The 24,739-nt window shown below is 42.4% G+C and overlaps 1 protein-coding gene across 1 annotated transcript; it reads left to right on the plus strand.

Moving 5' to 3' along the window:
- The first annotated feature begins 236 nt into the window (after nucleotides 1-236).
- Nucleotides 237-15,513, plus strand: LOC109213011 (probable leucine-rich repeat receptor-like protein kinase At5g49770). The gene is made up of 11 exons (XM_019376754.1): nucleotides 237-279; nucleotides 365-433; nucleotides 597-671; nucleotides 851-922; nucleotides 1,035-1,169; nucleotides 1,290-1,765; nucleotides 2,441-2,472; nucleotides 9,523-9,583; nucleotides 11,375-11,467; nucleotides 14,977-15,195; nucleotides 15,323-15,513. Exons 2-11 carry the CDS (start codon nucleotides 414-416, stop codon nucleotides 15,511-15,513), a joined length of 1,374 nt encoding a protein of 457 aa, XP_019232299.1. The 5' UTR covers nucleotides 237-279; nucleotides 365-413.
- Nucleotides 15,514-24,739: the final 9,226 nt, after the last annotated feature.

The following is a 24,739-nucleotide window of genomic DNA, read 5'->3' on the forward strand; positions in this document are numbered from 1 at the left end:
ACAGATGGCGCCGAACTCCTCGAAGACTGGGGCCTGACATTGCCTCTGAAGTCATCAGAATACCCTGCAAATCTCGCCCGCTTATGCTGGCCCCTATCCTGCTCCCTATCTGCCCTTTGCTGGCGCTTACAATCCTCTAGGGTCTGGGCATAAGCCTGAATACGGGAAATATCCATGCCCTCCACCAAGGAGGCTGTCGTGCACTCATTTATCAGATGTGGTCCCAACCNGCGGATCTGTGCCACAAAACCTCAACAATCTCACACATGTCAATGAACTGTAAGTAGAAAATGAAACAATTTTCTGAACCTATCTTATGTCCTTATGATTTCCTGATGTAGCATGCTTTGACAATGTATCACAGCCACATATCAAACAATAATTTGGATGGTCTTTTGCCGAATCTCACTGGCATGAATGTACTCAATTACTTGTAAGTTGCTTATCGTAAGAACTGTGCCTTGATCCCTTTGAGTTGATAATTGATTATTGCTCATAACTGTGCTGTAACTTTTTCCCCCAATTTATTTGTTACTTTTTCGGAGAAAAGACAATTTGTTAATCTCACTATCATGATGTGGCACTTAATTTTGCAGGGACATGAGCAATAATTCATTTAATGCATCAGATTTTCCATCATGGATACCAGACCTGCAATCTTTGACAACAGTGTATGTTCTCTTTCTCTCTCTCTCAATGTGTATGTGTGTGTGTATGCATTTCCATGAGCAGGTGCATGTGTGTACTGTGCTAGTATATGCCTTGAATACGGGCAGTTTTTATTTGTCTCATTTACGGTTTCAATTCCCAGAAGTTCTTTTTAACCTAATACATGACCTTGTATTGACAGGGCAATGGAAAACACAGGACTCCAAGGATTAGTTCCAGCTAAATTATTCAGCCTTTTCCAGTTGCAGACTGTGTAAGTGTCCCTATAACTTTGTGTCTGTTGTATTTCATGGAACTTGGTTTTATAAACGATAGAGATTGAGTATGCTGAGATTTGATGACAATGCACTCATTGCTTATGACAGCAATATGAGGAAAAACAGACTTAATGGCACACTTGAAATTGACTCCGCGTATAGCAACCAGTTACAACTCATTGATATGCAGAGCAATCTTATTGATTCATTTACTCAAAGACCAGGATATCCCTTTCAGATCTTGTAAGCTCTCTTCCTTGTTTTTTTAAACGTCTAAGCCTATTCGGCCATATGATTATGTTCTACGCTAAACTTGACTGTATCATGTTTATTACCTTATTTTGTTACTGTTTTCCTTTGCAGACTTGCTGGTAATCCTGTCTGCAATGAAGGAACAACACAAACTTACTGTGTCCAAGCTCAACAAGCTGATTCATATTCTACTCCACCAGAAAATTGCTTGCCAACTGAGTGCAGCTCCGATCAAATTTCTAGTCCTACCTGTAAATGTGCTTTTCCATATACAGGCAACCTAGTCTTCAGAGCTCCTTCCTTTTCCAACTTAGGAAACAAAACTACTTATGAGACTCTCCAAAAATCTTTGATGCTTTCATTCCAAAACCTTCAACTGCCTGTTGACTCAGTTTCCCTCAGTAACCCTACAAAAAATTTAGATGACTACCTTGTAATACACCTGCAAGTTTTTCCTTCTAGCCAAGATTTTTTCAATCGAACTGGAGTTTCTGGAATAGGTTTTGTGCTTAGTAATCAGACTTTCAAGCCCCCGTCGACATTTGGACCTTTCTTCTTCATTGGTGAAGGCTATAAATACTTCGATGGTAATAGAACTTTTCGAGATCTATTTTTCCTTCTCCTTTTTTTGGCTCATTTCTCTTCTCCTACTTATATATGCTATCTAATCTAGAATAGTAGAAATTTGGTGGGTGAAAAACCAACAAATATTTGGTATTGATGATTAAGTTTTCATAAACTTGGTTTGACAGAAGGATTTACTCTTCCTTTGAGGACTTTGAACATGAAGAGCAATTACTATAGGTCCGCTGTTTTGATTATTATATCAGTTTTATTTTAAGTATTCAACTTAAGAAGTACAAGATTCTGAAAAATGTATCGATCCTCTTGATGGTAAAAAATTAGTTAGCATACATGTGATGGATCAATTTCCATTCTTTGTTCCTATGTTTCTGTTAAGAGTTTGTGTAAACTCTAATGAACTTATCAATAACTTATTTTTTTTAAAGACACAGGTTTTTCTAATCGGTGGTCAAAAAACTTAATTCATTAAATGACTGCTAGGAATTTGAATTATTTGTTGGAACATTATGAAGCTCTCTGCCCTATCGGGGTAGGGATAAGGTCTGCGTACACATTACCCTCCCCAGATCCCACTTTTGTGTGATTTTACTGGGCAGTTGTTGTTGGAACATTATGAAACTTGCATCTTGTGGAAGTTGAACTTAGATAGTTATAAGTCTGAGTATTCTGTTCTCTAGGTGCATCCAGTGGATCACATTATCATTCAAGCGTCATAACTATTATGTATCGACCACAACCTATTTTACGATGAAACGGACAGCACCTCCCCTATATATATGACTTCACACAATTCCAAACAATCACCAAACAGCCCAAACAACATCAATAATAATCATATTGAGCCTCCCAAAATAGTCCACGCACAACCAAATCACTTCATACATACGACGGCCACCGTAGTCGTGTCAAACGACCCGGAAATGTTACGAAGAACTACCAGCCCACAACCCTACATCTATATGGTGTTTCTCCACACCCTTACTCCTCCAAAAATCCAAAAAACAGTAGTAAAATACGCAGCGCAACAGCAACACAAAACAGTCCACAAAACAGTCCGCTACAAGTGAATAACTCGAACTCACGGCTTCCGATCACCGTCCCGTGAGTTCTTACATGTATAGAACGAATTACCATGAATTCACAGCAGAATAAATGTATGAAAGATAGCAGTAAACTCACCTTACTTGTTGGATAACTCAGCCCTTATCTTGGTTCTTCAAACTCTAGGGTTTACCCCCAATTTGAACTTGAAAGAGAAGGAAAATCAATTAGGGTTTGTGGATAATTTTTGGGAGGAAGTTTGCAGGGGTTTAGGTCTGGTTATTTGTGAAATATGATGAGGGATATATTGCAGAAGATAAGCCTTTTAATGGGCTCTTTGTCTGACCCGAAATTGCCTCTTTTTGGGCTATCATTTAACCAAGTAGGTGACCCACCTACTTGTCACCTAGCAGCTTGTGCAGTCTCGCAAAAATGTCTATATCTCTCTACTCCAATATTGTATTGATAAAAGGTTTAATGCGTTGGAAACTAGACTCATAGATCTTCAATTTGGTGGGTATATCACCCCGTAATTCCAAGTATATTGGGAGCAAAGCTTAATAACATTTGACCTAAAGTTTAAGTAAAACTATGAACCTAAGTTGCAACAACTCTTGTCGACTTTTGTTTCATAACTCGTTTGACTTCAAGACTATGATACGGATATTTTATGATTCATATACCTTAAAATACGACCTCTTGAGAGTATTAAGCACCCCTAGGTTTACCCAAAAATACGGCTGACAACATCCTTGATTCGTTTAACTGCGAATACTTGTTAACCACCCTTATACACCTTTGTATCATTTAAGATCAATAGGATTAACCTCTTATCATCTTAAAGATAATCTCTTTGTGGATTTACGTCGACGACCTTATGGCATGAACTAACATATGTGAATATGGGTTGTAACACATATTTTGTTTTTCGGATTGTTGAACCCCCCTATGTGACCATATCTCTGGTATATGAACTCTGGAGTATAAAAGCCATCTGCCAAATCCGGGTTGTGGACCCCCCTGCTTATCTTCAGCGAGTCTAAGAATCTGTGCACAGCTACGGTTCTCGGGGCAATCAACTACTTGTGTCTTAAAGGAACCTCAGCACTCCCAATGTACCCGGCTATTTCTTCTAAGGTCGGGGTGAGTTCAAAATCTGAAAAATGGAACACATTGTGCGTCGGGTCCTAGCATGTAACCAATGCCCTTATGATGTCTCCCCTGGGCCTAATCTCCAACAAACCAGTAAGACCTTTCAAATATTTCTTGACCTTGTCTTGCCCTTCTTTGCCTAGATCATTCCACCACATATGCAACTCCAATGGGATTTTGTTCATAATTGAGAAAGGATCAATTCGAATTGTGCTCATCCTGCACATTTATTAAGGTAATTTAATAACTCTTTTTGATCTAAAAAGAAAAAGTGACACCATTTTCTTTTATTAAAAATTTCAAAAAAAAAACCCGGTTCTGCAGATATGGCCTTTTAGAACTTCGGTAAAGATGATTTTAAGGTTGTGCCCGCTAACCGTTGAAAATGACCCAAGGTGGCTGTTCTTGCAAAAACAGCCTTCCGGTGCCCTTTTGGGGACATTCGGCTTATTTTTAAACAAGAATGGCATCACCCGACTTATTTGCGGCAAAACTTAAAATTTTTGTGGTTTTTGGGCTATTATTGTAAAAAGGGGAGTTGGACTCGATGAGGGTTGCCTACGTATCCCACATCCGGTGGGAATCAAACTGGCGTAGTTTGGGCAGATTTGACAAAACCAACTATTTTTTTTTTAAACAAAACCTTCTTTTTCTTTTCTCAAAAAATCGGCAGAGTTTCGGTACTATTTGGGCATTGGTTTTTTCAAAATGGGTGATTAACTCACTTATCCCTAACACAATTATTCCCTTTTTCAAAATTTCTCCCATTATTTACAAGCCGGTCAACATGCAGATCTGAAGCAAATAAATGCACAAGTAGCAAGTAGGATGCATCAGGATGGTATGTTCATTTCAGGTTACCTGTCCTAGACGGACCCAACCCCTGTGTTGAGTCCACTAAGTCAAATGCACATGATGCAAACAAACGTTCCTACTAGGGATCCGACATGAGGCTTTGTTATACTAAGTTTAAACCCTGGGTATGTGTTCTAGACTGTGTACCCGAGCGGACAACTCGAGTCGAGGAGGGGGCTACGTACCGGGAACCAAAAGGCCATCCGGCTTAGTAACTTGTCCGAGCCTCTTTCTTATTTCAAGGTATGACACTAACAGAATAGGGAGTCTCGACCAACGAGCACATCCCCGAAGATGAGAAGAGAAGGGTTTCGTAGCAGTTTATATACAATTCAGATAACATCAAAGCGGTAAAGCATTTAGCATATTTAGCATGAAACATGTAGGAAAATCAGATAACAGATAAACCAATCATAACAGCTATTCTAAGCTCGAATTCTTGAACCCTGAACCAAAATTCTAGGTTCGTTATCCCCAGCAGAGTTGCCAGAGCTGTCACACATCCTTTTTTACACACCACTCCGAAGGATAGTGTATAAGGGAGTTTTTCTACTTTAAGTGACATTATTCGAAATGGGATTATTTATTCAGAGTCGCCACTTGGGATAGTTTATTTGGTGTCCCAAGTCACCGGTTTATTTTGAATCCCAAATCGAGGAAAATTCAACTTTCCTTGCGAAGTATGCGAACCATAAATTCTGACTAAGGAATTTTGTTAACCCGGGGGAAGGTGTTAGGCACCCCGGATTCCGTGGTTCTAGCATGGTCGCTTAAACTATCATAATTGGCCTATTATCTGATTTTATACATGTTTCAACCTATAGTGCAATTTAAAATTATTTACCGCTTTAGATTAATTTTAAGGAAAATTGCAACGTTATTAAAATACGTCTCGAACCACGTCACATAAATGCACCCGTGATTTTTGACATATTTTAACATCGTTGAGATTTGGATTTGGGTCACATAAATGTGCACCCGAGTTTAGGAAAGTAGATTATTAAAATACGCGCCTAAAGCAACTAACGTGTTGATAACTCTGCGGGAGGCCATGAAAATTCGCTAAATGGCACGTCCCGAGTTCTAAGTATTTTAAAGAAATAATTGAAGAGGGCCACGCAATTGAGATTTTATTTGGCGTGGCGCACCTCAGCTCTTATTTTTAAAGGATATTAGACTAAGTTTGAAGGGCCATGGGCTATTGTGTTATCTAAGATTGCCCTCCTAAAATTATTTTTGAGGGTCTTACTAATTGACTGAGGTCATAAGGACTAGCTTCAAGAGCTAAATATGGGCTGTGGACTTTAAGGTCCAGTTACCAAACACACGAAAATAAAACACAATTGGGATACGGTTGGGCCTAAAAGACAGGCCCGAGGCTCTAAACTTCAGCGTTCATGGGATTAAGGGTTATCAAAGGCCATTTGTTCAATCAAACGATAATCACAAACGGGCTCCATACATGAAGCCCAAGGCCAAGCAAGCTAATGCTGAAGTTGGGCAATGCATAAGCAAAATCGAGGCCCAAATCGTATTCAAAACAAACTATCGGGCTTTGGCCCGTAAATGAGCCCAAGTCAAAAAAATTGATTTAGTAAGAGTATGGTCTTTAATTTGGATCTCAAAAAGCTGATTTTTGAATCATAATTGGACTTAACAATTTTGTACAAATGAACAATTCAACTCCATTCAAATGAAACGCATGCTCATTTTAAATCCAAACTTCACACTCGTATTCAAATCATATGTATGCTGATGAACCAACCCCCTCGTTTGTGAAATTTCAACTCCCCAAAGCAACAGTTTAACTTCATTTAACACGTTTCACAGGACTTATTCATAGATTGAAACTAGAAATAAACTACTGAAACTTTCAATTCCAAAATCACACAAATCGAAAACTGGATATTTCTAAATAAGAGTCCAAATGCACAGTCCCTTAATGTTTGAATAAGCTAATGTATCTACCAATTTCAAGCAGATTTAAGGATAACATGAATTCCGAACTATTACTGCTATGCTAGGATGAATAAACTAAGCTAAATTTTATTACATTACACTACTGAATTTAAGAATTTAAGTAGAAAAAATTACATTGAAGATCAAAAGAGAAACACCCATTCATGTATCTTCAAGCAATTACAGCTTTCCTATTTTCATCTCAATCCCTTAGAGAATCATGGAATACTTGGAAATTGGACAACAGAAAATAAACAGGAGTGAGACAGTATGAAAAAATCAGCAGTAATCAGCTAGCCACAAACTCCAACCCAGGAATGAACAATCAAACAGCTCAATCTACTTTTAACCAAAGCTCTTGAAGGAATCAATTCAAGCCATTTCACTCGGATGAAGTCAAACAATTCTCAGGAGTTGGAAAAGAGCAAAACCAGTAGAAATCTATTGAAACAGTAGGTTTTCTTTAACTTTTGCTGGATTTTTAATTCTTAAGTCACTCAGCTTTACAGGATTTTTCACTCTCAAAATTCGATCTCTCAAACTTTTAGCTCCCAAATTTTAGGCTCTAAATTCTAGGCTCCGAAAACTCTAGGCTCTAAAATCTTCAGGCTCTGAAAACTTAAAATCTGAAAATTGAAGCTCTCCCAAACTCAGGCTCTGAAAACTTAAGATCTGAAATTTGAAGCTCTGAAAAACTCTCTCAAAAAAACTTTCTCCAAACTCTCTTGTTAGGCAAGGAACAATGCCTTTTATAGGCAAACTAGTAGGGCAATTTCAGATTCATGTTTTGCACCTTAGCCCCCTCTTAATTTTAGCTTTTTTTGCTTAAAAGTTCTTAGGATCCTGACTTGCTACCCAAGTTATACTACCTAAGTTTTGAAATTCAAATTAGAACCCCAATCTAGAAGGTTCTAGGGGCTTCTATTTCTGTTACTGCAAGATTCCCTATTTTAAACTACCTATATTACCCCTATTGTACCCTGTATTTACCCTTGAAAACCCACCAGTACATCAGGCCAAACCAAATGGGTCATGGACCCAAATGAAGTACCTACTTGGGCCTAAACTATTTCTTGGGCTTAAACTAAAAATAAAACAATGTTTCCCAAACAGAGGAACTACAACTAATTCTAATAGAAACAAATGGGCCAAAACAAAATAAGGAACAGATTAATTCAAATCTAAACTAATTAACGAATTTGAAACCATTAACTATGCATTCGTACTGGTATTCATATACACAGAACCCTAAAGTGACTACAAATCAAATCGAAAGTAAACAACAACAGAAGATAAAAATAATAAAAGAAACACATAAGAAAAATATGAAATAAAAATACCTAGAGACTGGCCCAATTAAACCTCGAATCTTGGCAAGCTGCTTTGAATCACTTGACTAAAACAGTCCTTAATCATGTGTTTTCATGAGAAAACACACGACTAAGGGTTATTATAGTCAAATTATCAGTAAACCCCCTTTAATTTGGATTTTGTGAAATTAGGGTTTTCTTCAAAACTAGATTCGAAGGAATCGGGGGTTATTTGAGGGAAATTAACCATATATTAGGGAAGAGGGGGTTATGGGGATGGTTTGGTGTTAATTTGGGGGTGTTTGGGTAGTGGCGCCGCCAGACAAGGCGGAGGCACCCATGGCGGCGCCCTAGTGTTTGGGGATTTTGGAAGGTTCTGGTGGGATTTGAATGAAGATCTTGACAGATCCATGATGAGGGAGGGAAGAGGGTGTTATGGTGAAAATTTGGGAGCTATTGGAGACTCGCCGCCGCCGTGGGCGATTTCTGACGGCGGCTCAAGGAGGGGTGTCTCTAGGGTTGGCTAGGGTTGAGAGAGACGAGGCTTGGGGGGGGGGGGGGGAGGGGCTAGGCTTGTTTGGACAATTAAATATTAAAGCACCCCAGCTTCTCATTCGTTAGATCAAAAAACCTAGACGGCTGAGATTGATTATATACCAAACGACGTCGTTTGGAGGACCTGGGGGTGCTGGACCGGATCCTGGGCCGGGTTTGGGCGTTTTTGAACGGGTTTCGAGGGTTAATTAATTGGACTGGTGAATTGAATCCTGAACTGGGCCAAAGAAGACCCTTTTTCTTTTTATTTTCTTTTCTTTTTCTTTTTTTTTTTCAAATTTAATACAAAACTAAAATTGAACCTAAGAAATCAATTCAACCTACCTAATTAAGCTATAATTAAAACTATTACTAAAATACCAATTTAAATGAAACTAATAAAACTCGAAGCTAGAATTTAAACCAAGCAACATATCAATTTTGTTTTGATTTTTATATTTTGTAAAACCCTAATTAATAATTAATCTAAGAAATTTAAAATTAAGTCCTAAATGCCAATGCAATGCGTATTTTTGTATTTTTAGATGAATTATGCTAAATTAAAAAATGCACACAGAAAATTGCAAATAAACACGACAATCATGCAATTAATTCCTAAAAATCAAATAATAAAAAAAGGAAAATCTTAATTTTAGGAATTCTGTAGGAGTAATTCGACTGAGGCAAAAATCACGTGCTCACAAAATCGACGGTAATAACTCGCCAAGCCAAGAAAACTACGGACCTCTGTAGCTGAGGATGGTCTGGGCCAACTCTGCACTACTTCCTCACTTTCTTCGAATCTACCTTTATCCCCTCACTAGATACCACGTGACCCAAGAATGCCACGGAATCCAACCAAAACTCACATTTCGAGAACTTAGCATATAATTTCTTCTCTTTCAAAGTCTGCAGCACTATCATCAGGTGCTGCTCATGATCTTCCCGACTCCGGGAATAGACCAGAATGTCATCATTAAAGACAATGACGAATGAGTCAAGATATGGCTGGAATACACTGTGCATCAAATGCATAAAGGTTGCTGGGGCATCAGTCAGCCCAAATGACATAACAAGGAACTCGTAATGACCATACCGAGTCCTGAAGGCAATCTTCAGGATACCTGGCTCCCGAATCTTCAACTGATGATAGCCTGAACACAAGTCAATCTTAGAAAATACACGAGCACCCTGTAACTGATCAAACAGGTCATCAATACGAGGCAAAGGATAACGGTTCTTCACTGTAACCTTGTTCAACTGGCGATTATCAATACACATACGCATAGAACCATCCTTCTTCTTCACAAACAAGACAGGAGTACCCTAAGGTGATACACTGGGCCAAATGAAACCCTTATCAAGCAATTCCTGCAACTGCTCCTTCAACTCCTTCAACTCAGGAGGAGCCATACGGTACGGAGGAATAGAAATGCGCTGAGTGTTCGGCAGCAGATCAATGCCAAAATCAATGTCTCTATCAGGCGGCATGCCCGGAAGATCAGCTGGAAACACATCAGTAAAATCCCGTACTACTAGGACTGAATCAACTGTAGGGGTATCAATACTGATATCTCTCACATAAGCTAGATGCGCGTCACACCCCTTCTCAACCATACGCTGAGCCTTAAGGAATGAAATAACTCTACTGGAATTATGATCTAAGGTACCCCTCTACTCGACTCATGGTACACCTGGCATAGCCAGCATCACGATTTTTGCATGAAAATCAAGAATAGCATAATGGGGCGACAACAGTCCATGCCCAGAGTATCATCAAAGTCTACCATACTGAGCAATAATAAATCGGCTCTGGTCTCAAAACCACTAAGAGCAATCAAACATGACCGATAAACGCGGTCCACAACAAGAGAATCTCCAACAGGAGTAGAAACATAAATAGGAGAACTTAAGGAATCCCGAGATACGCCCAAATAAGGGGCAAAATAAGAGGACACATAAGAATAAGTGGAGCCTGGATCGAATAGAACCGATGCATCTCTATGACAGACCAGGATAATACTGTGATGACAGAATCGGAGGCGACAGCCTCGGTACGGGCAGGAAAGGCATAGTATCTGGCTTGGTCTCCCTCTCTAAGGCGACCTCTACCTCCCCGACCTCCACCTCTAGCTGGCGGGGCAGGTGGGGTAGCAACTGGTGCTGAAATCATAGCCTGGAAACTCTGCAGAGCACGCTGTGGCTGAGAAGTCTGTGGAGGTGCACCCCTCCCTAGTCTAGGGCAATACCTCACCACATGGCGTATGTCACCACACTCAAAACAACCTCGCGCCTGACGTGACAGTGGGAACTGTGCAGTACGGGTACTCTGAGACCCCTGAACACCTGAAACACTGTGCGAAGTCTAAGACGCAAACTGAGCTGGCTGACCTACAAAACCTCTACCATGCCGAACTCTTCCTCCATTATAAGGGCAACTGGATCTCTCCGGTCTACAAGGTCTCCTCGCCTCCCTATACTCTCTCTCCTGACCTCCCATGTCCTCTCTCTCCTGGACCCACCTGCCCTCTACTCGGCGAGAGATCCTCACCACCCACTTAACTGGGACCACAGGCTGTGTCGCCATGATACTTGGAACCTGACCAATGCGAACTCGCTGTTCTGGAGTGGGGGCGACGGGAGTCTGGGTCCCTCCCCCGATCTATGAAGTAGTTGGTACCACCTGAATCAATCCCGCCTGAATCAATGTACCAAACATGCTCAGGAACTGTATTAAGGTCTCCTGAAGTGCTGGTGTAGTAGTAGCACTAAGCGTATCGGGCGCCTGGGCTCCAGCTGGAACCGCTGGCGGCTCCTCTGTAGCAACTCGCACAGGTGATCTGGCTGCACCGTGTGCGCGTCCTCGGCCCCGATCTCTGACGGCTCTCGCAAGGAGGGCGGGTGTCTGGTCACCTCCAGTAGCACGTGTCCTCACCATCTGTGAGAGAATGGAAGATAGAAGTTTAGGATTATGATGTCAAAAAATCTCGGACGACAGAGAAACCAAATGAAGTGGATATTTTCCTAACGGTTACATAGCCTTTCGTGGATAAGCACAGACATCTCTGTATCGATCTGCGAGACTCTAATAAACCGGCTTGTGATTCATGACTCCTATGAACCTAGAGCTCTGATACCAACTCGTCACGACCCCAGTTTGCCCTACGTGAACTATCATGATGGCACCTAGTCTCTACGACTAGGTAAGCCTAATAAATTGCGGAAAAAGAAACAACAGAATAAAACTAGTCAAAAACTGCGGAATAACATAATGAAGCATTTAAGGTGCCCCTCGGCATATACAATACAAACTCTCAAACTGAAACTACATTTCCAAAAACCCGGAATCTCGTGAAATCACAAGATGTGGAATAACTACAAAGTGTTCTAACTCCACAGTGTCTAAACAAAAGAAAAAGTACAGAAGGGCTATATCTAAAAGAGAGAGTAGAAAGGGACTCCTCGGTCTGCGGATGTGGCAGATATACCTCAAAGTCTCTAGAGATCGCCTCGCCTCGCTAACAATATGGCTGAGTCGATGTACCTAGATCTGCACACGGAAAACATGTGCAGGAAAGGGCATAAGTACACCATGGCGGTACCCAGTAAGTGCCAAGCCTAACCTCGATCGGGTAGTGACGAGGAAGGTCAGGGCCCTACCGGTTATCAGTATATAAGACAAAGTAAGACAGTGTAAGGTGCAACCGTATAATCAAAACAATATTAGTAAATGAGAAGAAATGACAGACAATATACACTCAGTAAACAGAAATATCGACAGGGGATCTCCCGGGATCCCGTCCCGTAGTCCCAAACGTAAATACTCGGGGATCTCTCAGTATCCTCAATATATGTGCTGGGGATCTCTCGGTATCCGAGGATCTCTTAGTATCCTCAATGTATGTGCTGGGGATCTCTCGGTATCGCGAGTATCTCTTAGTATCCTCAATATATGTGCTGGGGATCTCTCGGTATCCCGAGGATCTCTTAGTATCCTCAATGTATGTGCTGGGGATCTCTCGGTATCCCAAGGATCTCTTAGTATCCTCAATATATGTGCTGGGGGTCTCTCGGTATCCCGAGGATCTCTTAGTATCCTCAATATATGTGCTGGGGATCTCTCGCTATCTCGAGAATCTCTTAGTATCCTCAATATATGTGCTAGGGATCTCTCGGTATCCCGCACTACAGTCCAAATCAATATATGTGCAGGGGATCTCCCGGAACACTCATCCGTAGTCCCAAAATAAAAACACAAAAATCTCAAGGAAAGAATCCACAATTTCAATCAAGTCCGTACCAAGAAAATAGAGATTTCATTTCTAATATGCTGCAGAGAATTCACGTAAACAATTTAAGCAGATAGGACAGTTAATTCAGTTAAGCATGCTTCCCTATCCTACACAGTAGGCTTAAAGTACAAGTAATGTTCAAGAAGAAAGAAACACAGTTAATTTACTTAATGAAAAATGGGTTTCCAACAATTAGCACGTGTACGCACTCGTCACCTCACGTACACGGCATTCATATAACAACAATACCAAATCCTAGGGGGGATGTCCCCAACACAAGGTTAGACAAGCCACTTACCTCGAACCAGCTCAATCAAATCTATACCACGTTCTTTCCACGAGTACCCGACTCCAAATGGCCCAAATCTATTAAAAGTAATTACATAATGTAAATAACACTTCAAGTAACTAATTCAACTAATTAATTCTAAGCTAATACGCGAAATTAGGAAAATTGACCAAAATGCCCCCGGGCCCATGTCACGGAATCGGGTAAAAGTTACGGATTATGAACTCCCATTCACTCACGAGTCTAACCATACAAAAATTATCCAAATCCGATGTCAAATCCCCAATCAAAACTCAAAAGTTAGGCCTAAGAAATTTTTCCAAATTTTTCCCCAATTTCTCATCCCAAATCCGAAATTAGATGATGAATTCACGTTTAGATTAATGGGTTATAAGCAAAAAGAAGTTAGTAATCATTACCCAATTGATATCTTTGAAAATCCCTCAAAATCTTGTTCAAATCCGAGCTCCCAGACTCAACTTTTGATAAAAATGGCGAAACCCTCAATTTTGAAATTTTATAATCTGCCCAGGTAATTCCTTCTTCGCGAACGCGGAAGGACCATCGCGTTCGCGAAGCACAAATTTGCTTGGCCCAGAATTCCTTCATTGCGAATTTGATGACCCTGTCGCGAACGCGGTAGCAACTTTCTCCCTCCCACGCGAATGCGGGACCCTCTTCGCGAACGCGTATGCATATGACCTCTCTGCTTCACGAACGCGGGACCATCATCGCGAACGCGAAGCACTAAGCTTCCACCAGCCCCAGCTCCTCTTCGCGAACGCAAGACCCCACTCGCGAACACAAAGAAGGAAACCAGAACTGGCGACCTGCTGCATTTTCTGCAATTCTCTAAGTCCAAAAATGTCCTGTTGAGCATCCGAAACACACCCAAGGCCCCCCGGGACCTCAACCAAACATGCCAACCAATCCTATAATATCATTCAAACTTGATCCAACCTTCGGAACACTCAAAACAACATTAAAACACCAATTAACATCGGATTCAAGCCTAAGAACTCCAAAAACTCCCAAATTCCGCTTTCGATCAAAAAGTCTATCAAATCTCGTCCGAATGACCTGAAATTTTGCACGTACGTCACATCCAACGCAACAGAGCTACTCCAACTTCCAAAATTCCATTCCGACCCCGATATCAAAATCTCACTATCGAACCGGAAACTTCAAAAATTAAACTTTCGGCATTTCAAACCTAATTAAACTACGAACCTCCAAAACACAATCCGAAAATGCTCCTAAGCCCGAAATCACCCAATGGAGCTAATGGAACCAACGAAATTCCATTTCGAGGCCGTCTTCACAATGCTCCAACTACGGTCTAAATTTTAAAGCTTAAGTTATCTTTTAGGGACTAAGTGTCCCAAAACACTCCAAAACGCAAAACAAATCATCCCGGCAAATCAAAATTGCAGAAACAAACACGGGAAAAGCAGTTAGTTGGGGATCGGGACATAAATTCTTAAAACGATAGGCTGGTATGTAGTCTATTTCAGTGCTTAGGTTTACCAAAATCGTGACATTGTGTAGTTCGTTGATTCCCTGTGGTCCTCTTTTCTAATTTTTGGGTTTGACTATTTGTAGAGTATATTGTAGTTTATTTATTTTATTTTTTGTTGGAGTTAAAAAAAGCAGATCTTTTGGGGCTCTAGATTGGGTTGTTGGGTAGTTTGTGGACAATTTTTTGTATCAATCATTGATCTGATGTTTAGTCTCTCTTCATATTTGATTCACCTCTCTCTCTTTTTCTTATGAATATACAGCCATGCCAAAGATAAAACATTTTCGGAATCCACTAAAGTCAGCTTGTGAACCACATGATGCTCATGGACATTCTTCATCATCAGCAACTCCACTCCAATCACATGCTATAGAGCCTTCAACAACAGTACAAGCCCTCCCACATGCTCACGAAGTCCCGCAACAAGAACAAGCTCCAATTTTGCCTTCTAATTCAAGTGCAGCATCTCGCCGTGCAGGACGTGAATCTACAAAGTATTGGACAGTAGAGGCCAGAGGGTATATGCCTTACATGTATTTTTACTTCAATTTATGAGAATCTTATTTTTTTCTTCTTTTTTGGTTGAGTAACTTATTTTCTCGTTAAAGACTCGAAAAATGCTACCAAGCAAATTAGAGTCAAGGTCAATGAAGTTAACAACCTAACTGTTGGGGAGCGCATCATTATGAATTTTGATGACTACAATGTAGCATATGCTGAAGCGCAAGGATTACTGGATGGATATCATGGATCGCAGGCAATTAATTGTAATTTGTTTCCGATTAGTTTTGAGAAGTGATCAGGGACATCGGGCATGCCTAAGAAGTACATGGAAGACTGCTTTGAAACAATATTGAAGGTACAGGTGTGTGACGACCCGACCGGTCGTCTTAAGAATTAACGCCTCATTTCCCTATTGACTGCTTTCCCCAAGTTTATTTCTGCTATTTTGATTTGACGGGATGTTCGATTTTGAGTTTCGGGAGTTTTGGACACTTAGTCCCTAAGTGAGAGCTGAAGTGTTAGAAAGTTGACCGTAGTCAGAATGGTGTGAAGACGACCTCGGAATGGAAATCCGATGGTTCCGTTAGCTTGGTAGGGTGATTTCGGGGTTAGGATCGTGTTCGGATTGTGTTTTGGAGGTCCTTAGCTAATTTAGGCTTGAAATGCCGAAAGTTGAATTTTTGAAATTTCCGGTTCGATAGTGAGATTTTGATTCGAGGGTCGGAATGGGATTCCGGAAGTTGGAGTAGCTCCGTAGTGTTGAATGTGTCGTGTGTGCAAAATTTCAGGTCATTCGGGCGAGGTTTGATAGACTTTTTGACCGAAAGCGTGTTTTTAGAGTTTTTGGAATTCCTAAGCTTGAATCCGATGAAAAATAGGTGTTTTGATGTTGTTTTGAGCGTTTCAAAGGTTGGAACAAGTTTGAATGATGTTTTAGTATTGGTTGGCAGGTTTAGTTGATGTCCCGGGGGCCTCGAGTGTGTTTCGGATGCTCAACGGGTCATTTTGTAACTTGTTAGAATTGTAGAAAATCTGGTATCTGGTTTCCTTATTCGCGTTCGCGGCCTTCCCTCCGCATTCGCATAGTGTATTTTCGGAGGAGCTTTAATTTGTTCTTCGCGATCGCATGATTTGGCTCAGGATCGCAGAAGTCTGCCCCTTCCTCCTTCGCGTTCGCATGGTCATGTCCGCGAACGCGTAAGCCTGCCCTTTTCCTCTTCCGCGATCACCTACATCCTGTCGCATTTATAGACCAGTTCAGGAACCCTCAATTTTTCCTCTTCGCGATCACACATCACTTCTCGCGATCACGATGTACAAAAAAACCTGGGCAGATTCTTAAAACCCCAATTCGAGGGTTTAAGCCTATTTTCACATTTTTCGAATTTGAGAGCTCGGGAGGGGCGATTTTTGAAGAATTTTGCACCTGGGTAACTTGGGTAAGTGATCTCTGCCCAACTTAGATCAGTTTCCATGTTTCTTAACTTAAATCTAGTCTTTAAATTTCGAATTTTGGTGGAAAATTTGGGAAGAATTAGATAAACTTCATAGGCCGAATTATTGAGTTTTGATTGGGTTTTTGACATCAGATTTGGATAATTTTTGTCATTTTACATAATTTCACTTATTAGCTTAGAATTTAATTGTAGGATCAGTCACTTGAAGTGTTTTTTACATTATGCAATTGAATTGAATAGATTTGGGCCATTTGGAGTCGAGTACTCGTGGCAAACACGTGGTGTCGGATTGATTTTGAGCGGGTTCGAGGTAAGTGGCTTGTCTAACTTTGTGTGGGGGACCTTCCCTTTAGGTTTGTTATATTTGGTAATTGAAATGCCTTGTACGTGAGGTGACGAGTGCGTACTTGTGCAAATTGTTGGAAATCTGGTTTTCTTTAAGTACTTATTAGTTTGTTTCTTCTCCTGCTTTTATTACATGTACTATTAAGCCTGTCGTTAGCTTAGGAAAGCATGTCTAAGTGATTTAATTGCTTTAATTGTTCAATCTGTTTACCTGAACTCTGTGCAGCATGCTGGGCTAGAGTTATTTGTTCCCATAATATGAAATTTCCCTTTTCTGAATATTTTCTTGCTGCTGCTGTGTATTTACATTGGGACTACAGATGTGGGATTCCGGTAGCTCCTCCTTGTCTGTTTACTTTGGGACTATGGGTTAGATTCCCGGTAGATCCCCCTGCACATTTACTTTGGGACTACGGGTTAGATTCCCGGTAGATCCCCCTGCACATTTACTTTGGGACTACGGGTTAGATTCCCGGTAGATCCCCCTGCACAGTTATATGGAACTACGGGAATGCACCCGGTAGATTCCCTTAGTACTGGGTATTTATATTTGGGGACTACAGATCGGGATTTCGGTAGATCCCCCTCGCGCATTGATAGTTGGACTACGGGATGGGATCCCGGGAGATCCTTCGGACACATATATGATGGACTACGGGATGGTATCCCGGGAGATCCACTGGATAGTTGTCATTGGGACTACAGGATGGAAGGTGCCCCGGTTGTTATCTCTGTGTTGAGCTGTATTTCTTTCCGTGGTTTGTTTGTCTATGTTCTAGTTGTTGTTGTTCTTTCAATTCTATGTTATTTCTTACTGTTGCACTTATTTATACTGTTTTATTTCACACTGTTAACCCTTATATTTTATTTAACCTCAGTAGGGCCCCGACCTTCCTCGTCACTACCCGACCGAGGTTAGGCTTGGCACTTACTAAGTACCGCTGTGGTGTACTCATGCCCTTCCTGCGCATGTTTTTCATGTGCAGATCCAGGTACTTCGACTCAATCTTACCACCCCTGAGGCGAGGCGACTGCTATAGCGACTTCGAGGTATATCTGCCGTGTCTGCAGACCGAGGAGTCTCTTTCTATTCTTGTTGTTTAGTATTAGTCCTTTTGTATTTCAGTTCTTGTTAGACATTCTAGAGTTAGAACTATGTAGTACTTCTTAGCTTGTGATTCATGGGTTCCCGGGTCTTGGATTTATGTGTTGGTTTTGAGAGTTAAATATGGTGTATGGCGAGCGGCGCATTTATACACTGGTTATTTTCTTATTTCTGTTTTAAATTGTTTTATGTCCGTAAATTTTGGTTTCTTTTCCGCAATTTAGGCTTACCTAGTTGTAGAGACTAGGTGCCGTCATGATGGTTCACGGAGGGCGAACCGCGGTCGTGATAAGTTGGTATCAGAGCTCTAGGTTCATAGGAGTCATGAATCACAAGCCGATTTATTAGAGTCTCACTGATCGGTACGGAGACGTCTGTACTTATCTACGAGAGGCTATGTAACCGTTAGGAAATTCCACTCGATTTGATTTCCCAGTCGTGCGAGATTTCGACGTCACAATCCTAAACCTTTGTCTACCATTCTCTCACAGATGGTGAGAACACGTGCTACCAGAGATGATCAGACACCCGCGCCCCCTGTGAGAGCCGTCAGAGGTCGGGGTCGGGGTAGAGGCCGAGGACGCGCACGCGGTGCAGCCAGAGCACCCGCGCAAGCTGCCACCGAGGAGCCACCAGTAGTTCTAGCCAGAGCCCAGGCATCGGATACGCCTACTACTACTACTACTCCAAGCACTTCAGAAGACATTAGCACGGTTCCTGAGCATGTTTGGTACATTAGTTCAGGCGGGATTGATTCAGGTTGTACCAGCCACTTCACAGATCAGGGAAGGGATCCAGACTTCCGCCTCCCCCAGTCCAGAGTAGAGAGTTCCCACTGGTCAGGTTCCAGGTGACATGGAGACACAGCCTGTGATCCCAGTTCAGCGGGGGGTGGGACCTCTCGCCGAGTAGAGGACAGGTGGGTCCAGGAGAGAGAGGACAGACGAGGTCAAGAGAGAGAGTATAGGGAAGTAAGGGGACCTTGTAGACTGGAGAGATCCACTGGTCCTTATGTTCGAGGAAGAGTACGGCATGGTAGAGGTTTTGTGGGTCAGCCAGCTCAGTTTGCATCTCAGATTTCACACAGTGTTTCAGGTGTTCAGGGGTCTCGGAGTACCCGTACCGCACAATTCCCACTGCCATTCCAGAGATTTTTTTGAGTGTGGTGACACACGCCATGTGGTGAGGGATTGCCCTGGACTTGGGAGGAGTGCACCTCCATAGACTTCTCAGCCACAAAGCACTCCGCAGGGTTCTCAGGCTATGACCACAACTCCACTTGCTACCCTACCTGCTCAGCCAGCTAGAGGGGAGGGCCAGGCCAGATACTATACCCTTCTTGCCCGTACCGAGGCTATTGCCTCGGATTCTGTCATCACAGGTATTGTCATGGTTTTTCATAGAGATGCATCGGTTCTATTCGATCCAGGCTCCACTTACTCTTATGTGTCTCCTTATTTTGCTCCGCATTTGGGTGTACCTCGGGATTCTTTGAGTTCCCCTGTTTATGTTTCTACTTCCGTGGGAGATTCTCTTGTGTGGACTGTGTTTATCGATCGTGTTTGGTTACTCTTCATGGTTTTGAGACCAGAGTTGACTTCTTGTTACTCGGCATGGTAGATTTTGACATTATCTCTGGCATGGACCGGTTGTCGCCCCATTATACTATTCTTGATTGTCACGCCAAAACTGTGATGCTGGCTATGCCAGGTGTACCGCGTGTTGAGTGGAGGCGTACTTTAAATCACACTCCAGTAGAGTCATATCTTTTCTTAAAGCTCAGCGTATGATTGAGAAGGGGCGTGACGCGTACTTAGCTTATGTGAGAGGTGTCAGTATTGATACCCCTTCAGTTGATTCAGTCCCAGTAGTACGGGATTTTACCGATGTGTTTCCAGCTGACCTTTCAAGCATGCCGCCTGATAGAGATATTGATTTCGGCATTGATTTGTTGCCGGGCACTCAGCCTATTTCTATTCCTCCTTATCACATGGCTCCTCCTGAGTTGAAGGAGTTGAAGGATCAGTTACAGGAATTGCTTGATAAGGGTTTTATTCGGCCCAGTATATCACTTTGGGGTGCTCCTGTCTTGTTGTGAAAAAAAAGTATGGTTCTATGCATATGTGTATTGATTATCGCCAATTGAACAAGGCTACAGTGAAGAACCGCTATCCTTTGCCTCGTATTGATGATCTGTTTGACCAGCTCCAGGGCGCACGGGTGTTTTCTAAGATTGACTTGCGCTCAGGTTACCATCAGTTGATGATTCGGGAGCCAGATATCCCGAAGACTGCTTTCAGGACTCGGTATGGTCATTACGAGTTTCTTGTTATGTCATTTGGACTGACCAATTCCCCAGCAGCTATACATAATTGATGCACAGTTAGCTCCGGCCATATATTGACTCGTTCGTCATTGTCTTTATTGTTGATATTTTGGTATATTCTCGGAGTCGGGAAGATCATGAGCAGCACCTGAGGACTGTGCTTCAAACTCTGAGAGGGAAGAAGTTATATGCTAAGTTCTCAAAATGTGAGTTTTGGTTGGATTCAGTGGCATTCTTAGGCCACGTAGTATCGGGTGAGGGTATTCAGGTGGATCCGAAGAAGATAGAGGCCGCGCAGAGTTGGCCCAGACCATCCTCAGCTACAGAGATCCGCAGTTTCCTTGGCTTGGCGGGCTACTACCGTCATTTTTTGGAGGGGTTTTCATCGATTGCATCCCTTATGACTAGGTTGACCCAGAAGGGTGCTCCATTTCAGTGGACGGAGGAGTGCGAGGAGAGCTTTCAGAAGCTCAAGACAGCCTTGACCACAGCTCCAGTGTTGGTTTTACCATCAGCTTCAGGTTCATATACCGTGTATTGTGATGCTTCGAGAGTTGGGATTGGATGTGCGTTGATGCAGGGTCGGGTTTGTGTGCCCAATGTTGATGGGCTTCGGGAGCTGATTCAAGAGGAGGCCCACGGTTCGCGGTATTCCATTCATCCGGGTGCCGCGAAGATGTACCAGTATTTGAGGCAAAACTATTGATGGAGGAGGATGAAGAAAGATATAGTTGGGTTTGTAGGTCGGTGCCTCGATTGTCAGCAGGTGAAGTATGAGCACCGGAGACCGGGTGGATTGCTTCAGCAGATAGAGATTCTGGAGTGGAAGTGGGAGCGAATCACCATGTAGTTGGGCTCCCGCGGACTTTAAGAAAGTTCGACGCTATTTGGGTGATTGTGGATCGGCTGACCAAGTCCGCTCATTTCATTCCTGTGTGTACTACTTATTCTTCGGAGAGATTGGAGGAGATTTATGTCCAGAAGATTGTTCGTCTGCATGGTATTCCAGTTTCCGTCATTTCGGATAGAGGTACTCAGTTCACATCACGGTTCTGGAGGGTCGTTCAGCATGAGTTGGGTACTCGGGTAGAGTTGAGTACAGCATTTCACCCTCAGACGGACGGGCAGTCCGAGCGCACTATACAGATTCTTAAGGATATGCTCCGTGCGGGTATGATCAAGTTTGGAGGGTCTTGTGATCAGTTCTTGCCATTGGCTAAGTTTGCATACAACAACAGTTATCAGTCCAGCATTCAGATGGCACCGTATGAGGCTTTATATGGTAGGCGATGTAGATCTCCAATGGGTTGGTTCGAGCCGGGTGTGGCTAGATTATTGGGCACAACCTTAGTTCAGGATGCTTTGGAGAAGGTTAAGGTGATTCAAGATAGACTCTGTACAGCCCAGTCCAGACAAAAGAGCTATGCGGACCGGAAGGTTCGTGATTTTTCCTATATGGTTGGAGAGCGGGTTCTGCTTCGGGTTTCGCCAATGAAATGCGTTATGAGATTTGGGAAGAAAGGTAAGTTGAGTCCGAGGTTTATTGGCCCTTTCGAGATATTGAGGCGAGTTGGGGAGGTTACTTATGAGCTTGCCTTACCTCCCATCCTGGCAGGAGTTCATCCGGTATTTCATGTTTCGATGCTCCGGAGGTATCACGGTGATCCGTCGCACGTGTTGGATGTCAGTTCAGTCCAGATGGACAAGGATCTATCCTATGTTAAGGAGCCAGTGGCGACATTGGACAGGCAGGTTAGAAAGTTGAGGTCAAAGAACATTGCATCAGTAAGGGTTCAGTGGCGGGTTCAGCCGGTCGAGGAGGCGACCTGGGAGACCGAGCATGATATGCGTAGCCGTTACCCTCATCTTTTCACTACTTCAGGTATGTCTCTATGCTCGTTCGAGGACGAACGAATGTTTAAGTGTAGGAGGATGTGACGACCCGGCCAGTCGTCTTAAGAATTAGCGCCCCGTTTCCCTATCTGCTTTCCCCAAGTTTATTTCTGTTATTTTGATATGCCGGGATGTTCGGCTTTGAGTTTCGGGAGTTTTAGGACACTTAGTCCCTAAGTGAGAGCTTAAGTGTTGGAAAGTTGACCGTAGTCGGAACAGTGTGAAGACGGCTCGAATTGGAAATCCAATGGTTCTGTTAGCTTCGTTGGGTTGATTTCGGGGTTAGGAGTGTGTTCAGATTGTGTATTGGAGGTCCGTAGTTAATTTAGGCTTGAAATGCCGAAAGTTGAATTTTTGAAGTTTCCGGTTCGATAACGAGATTTTGATCCGAGGGTCGGAATGGAATTTCGGAAGTTGGAGTAGCTCCGTAGTGTTGAATGTGTCGTGTGTAAAAAATTTCAGGTCATTCGGACGAGGTTTGATAGACTTTTTGATCCAAAGCGTCTTTTTAGAGTTTTTGGAATTCCTAAGCTTGAATCCGATGAAAAATAGGTGTTTTGATGTTGTTTTTAGCGTTGTGAAGGTTGGAACAAGTTTGAATGATATTTTAGGATTGTTTGGCAGGTTTGGTTGAGGTCCCGGGGGCCTCGGGTGTGTTTCGGATGCTCAACGGGTCATTTTGGAACTTGTTAGAATTGTAGAAAATCTGATATCTGGTTTCCTTGATTGCGTTCGCGGCCTTCCCTCCGCGTTCGCGTAGTGTATATTCGGAGGAGATTTAAATTGTTCTTCGCGATCGCATGATTTGGCTCGCGATCGCGGAGGTCTGCCCCTTCCTCCTTCGCGTTCGCATGGTCTTGTCCGCGAATGCGTAAGCCTGCCTTTTTCCTCTTCCGCGATCGCGTACATCCTGTCGCATTCGCATAGACCAGTTCAGGAACCCTCAATTTTTCCTCTTCGCGATCGCACATCATTTCTCGGGATCGCGATGTAAAAAAAAAACTTGGGCAGATTCTTAAAACCCCAATTCGAGGGTTTAATCCTATTTTCACATTTTTCGGATTTGAGAGCTCGGGAGGGGCGATTTTTGAAGGCTTTTGCACCTGGGTAACTTGGGTAAGTGATCTCTACCCAACTTAGACCAGTTTCGATGATTCCTAACTTAAATCTAGTCTTTAAATTTCGAATTTTGGTGGAAAAATTTGAGAAAAATTGGATAAACTTCATAGGCCGAATTATTGAGTTTTGATTGGGTTTTTGACATCGGATTTGGATAATTTTGGTATGGTTGGACTCCTGAGAGTACGAGGCTTCTAAAAATGTAAATTTTAACCGATTCCGAAATGTGGGCCCGAGGGGCGTTTTGGTCATTTTACATAATTTGGCGTATTAGCTTAGAATTTAATTGTAGAATCAGTCACTTGAAGTGTTATTTACATTATGCAATTGAATTGAATAGATTTGGGACATTTGGAGTCGAGTACTCATGGCAAAGACATGGTGTCGGATTGATTTTCAGCGGGTTCGAGGTAAGTGGCTTGTCTAACCTTGCGTGGGGGACCTTCCCCTTAGGTTTGTTATATTTGGTAATTGAAAAGCCTTGTACGTGAGGTGACGAGTGCGTACTTGTGCAAATTGTTGGAAATCTGGTTTTCTTTAAGTACTTATTAGTATGTTTCTTCTCCTGCTTTTATTACATGTACTATTAAGCCTGTCGTTAGCTTAGGAAAGCATGTCAAAGTGATTTAATTGCTCTAATTGTTCAATCTGTTTACCTGAACTCTGTGCAGCATGCTGGGCTAGAGTTATTTGTTCCCACAATATGAAATTTCCCTTCTCTGAATATTTTCTTGCTGCTGCTGTGTATTTACATTGGGACTACAGATGTGGGATTCCGGTAGCTCCTCCTTGTCTGTTTACTTTGGGACTACAGATTAGATTCCCGGTAGATCCCCCTGCACATTTACTTTGGGACTACGGGTTAGATTCCTGGTAGATCCCCCTGCACAGTTATATGGAACTACGAGAATGCACCCCGTAGATTCCCCCAGTACTGGGTATTTATATTTGGGGACTACGGATCGGGATTCCGGTAGATCCCCCTCGCGCATTGATAGTTGGACTACGGGATGGGATCCCGGGAGATCCACCGGATAGTTGTAATTGGGACTACAGGACGGTATCCTGGAAGGTGCCCCAATTGTTATCTCTATGTTGAGCTGTATTTCATTCCGTGATTTGTTTGTCTCTGTTCTAGTTGTTGTTGTTCTTTCAATTCTATGTTATTTCTTACTGTTGCACTTATTTATACTGTTTTATTTCTCCTTGTTAGCCCTTATATTTTATCTAACCTCAGTAGGGCCCCAACCTTCCTCGTCACTACCCGACCGAGGTT

Source organism: Nicotiana attenuata, unplaced genomic scaffold (genome assembly GCF_001879085.1).
Source record: "Nicotiana attenuata strain UT unplaced genomic scaffold, NIATTr2, whole genome shotgun sequence".
Classification (NCBI taxonomy): Eukaryota; Viridiplantae; Streptophyta; class Magnoliopsida; order Solanales; family Solanaceae; genus Nicotiana; species Nicotiana attenuata.